The 9,389-nt window shown below is 38.0% G+C and overlaps 1 protein-coding gene across 1 annotated transcript; it reads left to right on the top strand.

The window, feature by feature from the left end:
• Positions 1–2,014: 2,014 nt before the first annotated feature.
• LOC131003962 (3-isopropylmalate dehydratase small subunit 1-like) lies at positions 2,015–4,884 on the top strand. The gene is made up of 2 exons (XM_057930536.1): positions 2,015–3,487; positions 4,674–4,884. The coding sequence occupies exon 1, from the start codon at positions 2,723–2,725 to the stop codon at positions 3,473–3,475; it is 753 nt and encodes a 250-aa protein (XP_057786519.1). The 5' UTR covers positions 2,015–2,722; the 3' UTR covers positions 3,476–3,487; positions 4,674–4,884.
• The last annotated feature ends 4,505 nt before the right edge of the window (positions 4,885–9,389 follow it).

The following is a 9,389-nucleotide window of genomic DNA, read 5'->3' as shown; positions in this document are numbered from 1 at the left end:
GAGGTACCACCTGTACTTGAACACCAAAAATAGGCATACTTCAAAAGTCGAGACTCGTCAACAATTAACTCATAAGGTTAGAAGAGGCTTACTCAAAAGATGATGGAAGCCTAGTCAAACCACTGAAAGGACACCAGTGAACTCCAAACGACTGCTGAATCAAAGAAAACAAGATTACTTAAATATAAATTCTAAATCTAAATTTAAGACTAATCACTGTGGAGAACAAGTAAAAGTGGACAAAGGATAGAACTCAAATACACCACCACCATATTTTACAAGTTGCATAAGTTAGCACATTCAAATAATCCAAAAACATGCAAGAAGTTGATGGCATGCAACAATGTAATCATAGAGCTGATTACATGCAAAAACGTATTCATAGAGATGATGAACCAATAAACCAATAAACCAATCTTCAATTGAGGATATTTATTGCTCTTTGATTAACCAGTAAACCAACCGACAAACTGAAAGATCTTGGTTCAGCTTGGTTTTGGCCAAACCGACCATTAAGTACTTCAGCCGTCTCATATATGTGACGCGAGTATCTTCCCAAGTCCCAACTTCACTTAATGCAAGTTAATGACTGCAACACCTTTTATGAGATATCTCACATGTTCCTAAACTTTTCATGTGATGAAGGATATGGGAAAATGGAAAACGAATAAACAGTTACAAAACCTCTAAAACCATCAAGCAGAGAATCTCAACGACGAACATCTATGGTTAGCAAAACCAAGCCAGACAGTACCAAACCAATGGATGAATTTTATACTTCCACCAAAAATACACCTAATTCATGAAAATATTAAACCCTTCACAAAACCAACTATTGGTAAATCATCATAGAATAGCCAGCATCCTAATTCATTCAAAGAAACAAAACCCCATCTCGAAAATTTCAAGATCAAGAGCTATCTAGAATACCCTTAAACTAATTCTTCAAATATAATTAGCCATTCAAGAATAACAAACTCGATTACTAGTATTCGCAAAATCCTAGAATTGCCAGTTTCTAAATTGATACAAGAAACGAAAAACCAACTGAAAACTTCCAAGAATCCACATTAAGGTCCACCTAGTAAACCCCCAAATCACTATACCAAAACCTAAAATAATGAAAATGTTACAGAAATAGAACCTGCAAAGAAGACAGCTGCGCTTCAAGGGATTCAAGAGTGTCTTTAATGTTGCAAAGAAGACATGCAAAAAGTTGAATAAGAGAATTCCCATAAAGGTAAGATAGAAATTTCCTGTTCGTTGACTAGAAAAGCACACATTAAACCTATACACGAGTTTCAGAAAATCATCAACCAATATTCAATTCAAACTACCATCAAAATAAGCAAACCGCCAGACCAACGATTCAGTACATCAGAGTGTAAATTGCGAAGAGAGGCATCAAAACGAAAGCCGAGATCAGCACCTTCGAAATACTAACGAGCTAACGGCTGGAACGCTACACAATCAAAAACCCTTGAGCAAAATTGGATCTTTAGAGAGAGAAAAGAGGGATTGAGGAAATCGGAGTAGGTGAGGTCGGCAGAGGGCAGAGAGAAGGAGAGGCGAAAGAGGCACCTCCACCACGGCGATGCACTCAAGAAGACGAAGAAGGACCAATTATTGGAAACAAATTCATTATAAAATAACAAATTCAAACATAAAACACCATTTCGAACAAAATACAAAAATACAATAATTCAGAAACTATTTTTCCGACTCACCATCATTTTCCTACACTCTCAAAAATGCAACCCCCTTCTCCATACACAACCCAATTAATTCTCATCCAAACATCTCATCAATAGTTCAGCTCTATCGTTTCTAATTCCAAAGTTAACAAATTCCCAACTCAATTTCCACCGGAATTGAAAATACAGTCCCATCAAATAAGCTTCTAAACAGAGCATACATAGCTTCACATAACCAAAAAAAACAAATTCTTAATTTTCACAAACAAAATCATCCTATTACAAACAAAGTGCCATCACCATTCTCTCATATTCCTTCTGCATAAACACATTGGAAACCACTTCCCCCCAAATGCAGCTCGCAACAACTCCAACAATTAAGGTGTTATAATATATCAACCCTCTCGTTGCCTGCAGCCCGTCGCCTCCAAACACCCAAAACCCCCAATATACAAGAAATTGCAAAAATAGGGAAATTTCATCAATTCAAGAAAAGAATCGTTTTTAAATTTTTTTTACAAAACTTCCGGCGAACGAAGAGCACACGAAGCCGTCGATACCAGTAATGTCGACGCGTTTTTCATACTCTTTTGTGTTTCATTACAGACGACAGAGAGAAATCGAATTGAAAAATTAACCCACATCATACTATTTCAAATTTTCAACATAAAACCCTCATTTCAGAGCTACCACTAGAATCGTTCCTTCATCGGAATGTATGCCATGAATGAAGAGAAAACGGCTTACCAGATCGGCGATGAATGAAGAACAAATTCGCCGTCAATAAGAGGAACCGAATTTTATGTACAAAATTGGGAGGGCAAATTCGGAATCCAAAATTTTAAACACCGTGGGGTACACAATCGAGGATGAACAGTAGTTTAGCAGCGGGCTTTCCCTTTTCATCACACCGAAAAAAACGCTAGTTAATTAAACAAACACGCTTAAACTAACCTATCAAACACAGCCCCTTTCAATCTCGTCTCCTCTCCCTCCGGAAACCCTAATTCTCCACCATTACCAAAACAATGGCGGCCGCTGCAGCGATCTCAACACCACCCACTTTCAATCTCTCCTCCGGAAACCCTAATTCTTCTTCTCTGCCCCACCTCAAGCTCACCTCCTGCAATGTCAATCCATCAATCTCCTACTCCCAATCCCTCAAGCTCGACCGTAATTCCCGATTCCTAACCGCCGCCACCGCTTCCCCGTCCTCCGCCGTTAACGGTACCAACTCATTTCACGGTCTGTGCTACGTCGTCGGAGACAACATCGACACCGACCAAATCATCCCCGCCGAGTACCTTACCCTCGTCCCTTCCAACCCCGACGAGTACGAAAAGCTTGGCTCCTACGCCCTAATCGGACTACCCGCCTCATACGGCGCCCGATTCATCGAACCCGGGGCCACTAAAACAAAGTACGCAATCGTTATTGGCGGCGATAACTTCGGCTGCGGCTCGTCCCGTGAGCATGCTCCCGTGGCGCTGGGAGCATCCGGCGTGGCGGCGGTGGTGGCGGAATCGTACGCCAGGATCTTTTTCAGGAATTCGGTCGCCACCGGAGAGATTTATCCGTTGGAATCGGAGGGGAGATTGTGCGACGAGTGCACGACTGGGGATGTGCTGACTATCGAGCTTGGTGAGAGTAAGCTCATCAATCATACCACGGGGAAAGAGTATAAGTTGAAGCCCATCGGGGATGCCGGCCCTGTCATCGAGGCCGGTGGGATCTTCGCATATGCCAGGAAAGCTGGGATGATCCCTTCTCGCGATGCCTGAAACACTTTTCCGGTAAGTAAATTCGTTGCTTTGCAATTTGTTCTTCTTGTTCTGTAGCGTTGCGCAATAAACAGTGGTCATAGTGATTTGTGTGTATCGCATTTAGTACTTGAGTTGACAGGATATATATTTCGATGAAAAGAGTTTTTCTTGATTGGTTAAGAATTTGATTCTCCTCTTTAAAGCGTTTAGAATTTGATTCTCCTATGTATGAAAGTTTAATATGTACCACAAAATGCATAAAATTTACTTTTATTGGTTTCTTTATGCATCATGCTCATAAGGAAGATCGTATACACATAAATTAAGTTAAAACATTTGCCATTACGAAGGAAACAGACGACTAGGGTAACATGACAAGTAGTACCTATTTTCGAAAAAAAGGTTGTAAAATGAGGGTGATGACATGTTTTCAGCGATTTTGGTTATAGTATGTACCCTTCATTGCTACTTCACTAAGCACCAAATTTTCAGTACCAAAAAGGTTAATGGATTAGTTCTGAAGCAGTAGAATCTTCGGTTATTCAGGCTGTCTGTAAGAGAAGAGGATGAATTGCTCGATTAAGGATCATGGTCTTGATTTGGGTGTTAAAGTCTAAAGGATTCGAAGAAAATTATGTAAATGATGTATTTCTTTTTTACTGGAGTGTGGTACTTAAAATTGGTCGGTGCAAGATGAGATATCTGATGGATATCTTGTCCTTATTTTATGAACAAAATTTTGGTGTCAATAGGTTGTGTGTGGGAAACTTGGGGCTATACTACCATTTTGAAATGCATCAAGTTGCCAAGGCAAGGCTGCTAGTACACCAAATTGAATTGAAGCACAAATATGTAAAACTTGACATATAAATTTGGACAATGTGTGTGGTACATAAAACATTTGCTTCTTCTCATATATATAAATCTCCCATAATGTAGAGGGTCATGTTAGCATGTGACATAACAGAATAGTAGGTACGGATATCGGTACCGTTGATTAAGATTACCAATAAGAATGTTGTACAACAAAATGTATACATCTCTTGCCTCAGCCTTGAAACTTATCGAAAAATTGGGCTCACAATTCCGGCCTTATGGGTGAAGAGCAATAATAAGCACTTTGTTGTGCATCTTCTACAACTAGGAGTTTAAATTGATTGGTAAATCCTTTTATCAGATGCCATGCTTGTCAATTGTTTTAATTGTTTTGATGCAGGTATCATCGCATCCTGGCATCTTTATGAGTCTTGAGAAGAGGCAATTGACATTGTGAAGAATAATGTGTACTTGTAGTGTGATAGGTGATGCTTCTTTGTGCTGCATTAGTTTTAGTGGTTGAATCAAAAACTTATTATCTGTGTTGTGCTGTATTGAGATCAAGTTCCTGTAAGGCTGTTTGCTGCATTAAACAATCACATTTGCTTCTATTTCTTGCCCATCTTCTCATTCTACCTCAATTTTTCCATTAGATTTTCACACTTACATTGTTTGTGTGTTTATATTCAGTAAACTTATTTAAAATAATTACTTGATAAATTAATTAATTTCTTTGGTCCGACTTGGGCTAGTCATGTTAAAAATCAAAATTCAAATACGACGTTTTATTACGAGAGAGTGACATTGATCAGAATTTCTTCTTCCTCGATGGTCCCTTTTCATTTAACTAGTGTTACACTCGCACTAGTTTACAACTTTTAAGTTCTACACATGTACGAAATTTAATTACAAAAGCAAAGAGCAACATTTTAACCATACAAAATAAAATGTACTTCCTTCGTCCATGAAAAAGAGTCCTATTTGGGGTTCGACACGAGTTTTTAGAAAATTGTTAAAGTAGATGTAAGTGGAGTAAAAGTAAATTTATTTGGGGTTGAACATAAATTTTAAGAAAGTTGATAAAGCAGGTGTAAGTGGAGTAAAAGAAAATTTATAGAGATAATATTAATGACACTTTAAAATTTCTTAATTCTAAATTAACTTTTGAAGTTAATATTTTTAACTTTAATGATATTATTCCATTAATTATCCCACAATTTAATTTTTCTATCTTAATTCATCCAGTTTTCGATTTATTCAATTTCTTCATATTTCAATTCCAATTCATTCAGACTTCAATACCTAGTGTTTGCATCAAAAAAAGATTACAAACTTCAAATTCAGTCTACAAACTTCAAATTCAGACTACCAAAACTTGCATAAAAAAGAGTACAAACTTCAAATTCAGACTTCTAACACTAAAGAATACCAGTGGTGGCATAAGAAAAAATTAGTAACCCTCAGACACTAAGCCAGCAGTTGTCATAAAAAATTAGTAACCCTCAGACACTGAGCCAGCAGTTGTCATCATAGGGCGACGAGGTGGACTTACGTGAGCGCCGTTATATTTGTGCGCGCATAAAATGAGCGCGGATCCTGGGTCGGGTCGGATCCCAGACCCGGATCCAACATATATAAAAAATATATATATATAATTAAACTTGTAATGCGTTAATTACTAATAGAGCTCATAGCTCAGTTGGTTTAGGTGCCATTGCTTAAGCGGTAGCTCCTGGGTTCGAAAACTAATGATATGGAATGAGAGAAAAAATAGAACAGGAAAAGAATAAAGCAGCAAGAGTCTTGCAGCTCTAACTAACTCCCTATGCAAGATTTGCAAATAAGTCCCTAAACAGTTTGCTAATGATGCAGACACCCCTCTCTACAGCCTTATCCTGGAAAATCAATATAGATCTTAAGCTTCTCACAGTACCTTGTTATGCTCTGTAGATTTATTCTCCTGTCTGCTTTGATATGCGTTCATGTGCATTGATAAGAGAAGTTCTGTAGCCAAATGGAAGTGGACAAAGAATGATGAAACAAACACTAAAGAGTACGAGGCTGCAGCAAACCACCGGAGTGGTTAGTAGTTCAAATTTGAAGCTTTACTCTTGCAACATGTAATGCTGGAGAAGTTTTCCAGAAAATGGAAATCACACTTTTTTTTTTTTTTTTTTTTCTTTCTTTGAAGTATTCCTAAGAGATAATTACTACAATAAATTAGTTCAACATTATCATATCAGTTCTTTTCTGTCCTATCGATTATTTATAATATCATTAAACAGCATTTTACTATCATTAATTTCTTGATGCTGCGCTAGTAAATAGTGAAATTCTTTTGGCAAACTTTACTACAAAGTAGTGAACTCTTAACACCTATAATTTGCAATCCATTAGTTTTATGTTATGTGTGATTTGGTTCAGCTTTTTATCTTTCAAGAATTCTCTTGTTTTTTCAGTTCCTATACCTAATATAGGCTGAGGAGCAAGTTTATAGTTCAAATGTGTTGTTATCTCAACTGTTTATTTATTATGAAACACTGCCTCAATTACGTAAAGTCATTTGTATTAGGTATTAACAAACATTTTCCCTTTTGTCAGAGTATACGGAAGTTCGCCATAGGGGGCAAAGGAGATGAATCTTGGCTGAGGTATGAGTTCACTCTTATGCTATTGAGATTCAGAGAGGAGTCTAAGCTTTCGTTTGTGAATTAAATTATTGTTTGTATGTGTGTGTTGGTAAGTATCTTATTGATTCATGAATTCAATTTCTTCAAGTCAGTAAAATGAACTGGCTATTTATCTGAGTGCTGCATCAGTATTAACCTTGAGGGAGTGCCTAATCATTTTTAATTGCTGGAATCAGAATTCTCATCATCGTGTGATTTGTTTCTCAATTCTGTACATGGCGTGACAAAGCTGCTTTTGATGTTTCAATTAATTGACCCAACTTTTGTTGCGAAAGGTGTTTTCTTCTTATGAATTACATTGTTGGTTCTGATTATCAACTAATTCTTTTCTGGAAATAATCAGATAGCGAGGCAGCTTCAGGTGCACATTGAACCTGAAAATCTGCACCTACCAACTCCATTGTCAACTCTAGGAGAGCATAAGGTCCCACTCCGCCTGCCGAAATCCATTCCTAAACCGGCAGGAGAAGATTGGATTCTTAATATCAAAATTAGGAGAAGATAAATGAGGACTAGCTGCTATCTGCAAGTTGAGTGCGTTTCACCAAGAAATCTTTACGATTATTTTGATGAACCGTCAGATGTGTAAGCAGATTACTGATTTAATGCCAATTTTTGATCTTGCATCTTTGGGCAAAGACAAGTTTATGTCTCGTTGATGCGTACCAAGAAACACTTGAGCGGATCCTCAACTCTTTTCTGCTAAAGTCTATACCCAGCAGTTTATATATATTAACAAATTTTTAAACAATCTATATATTATAAAGTGATAATGTTAACATTTTTTTATAAGAGTAAATACTATGATAAATGAAATTGCTATTAAAAAATGTTAAGTAATCGACGAAGAAATTGCGATGAACACAAAAGATTTACGTGGTTCGGGCTGAAACCCTACATCCACGGGACCAAGAAAGGAGCTTCTATTATTGATTCGCGAACTGAGAATTTTACAAGGTGTTACAAGTGTTGACTAGTGTTGTTGTTACATTAGACACCCAATTGCTCATTATATAGCAAGCTTTGAAAATAACGAGCTGTAAACAACCATCAAAGAAACCGTTATGCAAAACAGTTAGCTCTGCAAAAGAAACTTTGACTCTGTCTCTGGAGTGTTGACTCTGCCTTGGCAACTCTGACTCTGATATGCCTCGGCTTTGACTCTGGCATCAGTGGCCTCTCTGCTCTGCCAGCGGCGCGATCTCTCTGCTCTGGCAGAAGACCGATTCCTCTGACGAACCGATTCCTCTGGCGAAGCGATTCCTCTGGCGAACCGATTCCTTTGGTCTGCCAACAGCGAATCCTCTGCTCTGGCAGCAGCGATTCCTCTGCTCTGACAACTTCACCAGAGTAAAACTTTTACAACTCCAGAGTATACAAACTAGATTATAAGCTTACGAAATCATAGACAACAAATCTCCACCTGATTTCTAAGCTAATAATCGACAACAATAACAAAGGCTCCAGTTCTTCCTCCGAAAAATTTTAATTCTGTATCAAACTTCAAGTCAGCAGATTTACCAACTTAAGACAATGCTCAAACATAGCAGTAGGCAAAGCCTTAGTCAGCGCATCAGCTGCATTCTCCTCTGTCCCAACTTTTTCCATCTTCACCAGTCCTTGATCAACTATATCCCTTATGAAATGCATTCTGACATCTATGTGCTTAGATCTCTCATGAAAAGTTTGATGTTTCATAAGATACAAAGCACTCTGACTGTCACACTTCAAAGTTACAGAACTTTCCTCAATACCAAAATCGTGCACTAATCCTTTGAGCCACACAGCTTCCTTGACAACTTCGGTTGCAGCCATGTACTCTGCTTCAGTGGTTGATAATGCAACTACAGATTGTAGTGAAGATTTCCAACTAACAGCTGATCCAAAGAGTGTGAAAATGTAACCTGACTGAGATCTCCTGTTGTCTGTGTTAGCAGCATAGTCAGAGTCAGTGTATCCCATCAAGAAAGGCTTGCTGATGTCTTCCTTCCTCTGGAACAAAATAGCTCTGTCTGCACTGCCCTTTAAATACCTCAGCATCTTCTTGAGAGCTTCCCAATGCTCTCTACCAGGATCCACCATATACCTGCTCATAACACTTATAGCTTGTGCAATGTCTGGCCTAGTGCAGACCATTGTGTACATCAAGCTTCCCACTAAATTTGAGTAAGGTATATTTATCATTTGGTGTCTCTCTGTGTCATTCTTTGGTTTCTGTTTATCTGAGAGTTGCAGATGAACAGCTAGGGGCACTGTAACAGCCTTTGATTCATGCATATTGAATTTCCTTAACATCTTTAATATGTAATCTTTTTGACATAACCATAGCTTTCCAGCCTTCCTGTCTCTTACGATATCCATCCCAAGAATCCTTTTGGCTGCACCAAGATCTTTCATTTCAAACTCTTGATTCAAACCATCTTTGA

Source organism: Salvia miltiorrhiza, unplaced genomic scaffold, assembly GCF_028751815.1.
Source record: "Salvia miltiorrhiza cultivar Shanhuang (shh) unplaced genomic scaffold, IMPLAD_Smil_shh original_scaffold_302, whole genome shotgun sequence".
Classification (NCBI taxonomy): Eukaryota; Viridiplantae; Streptophyta; class Magnoliopsida; order Lamiales; family Lamiaceae; genus Salvia; species Salvia miltiorrhiza.
Note: the sequence above shows the minus strand (reverse complement) of the source record. Positions and strands in the feature narration are given on the sequence as shown.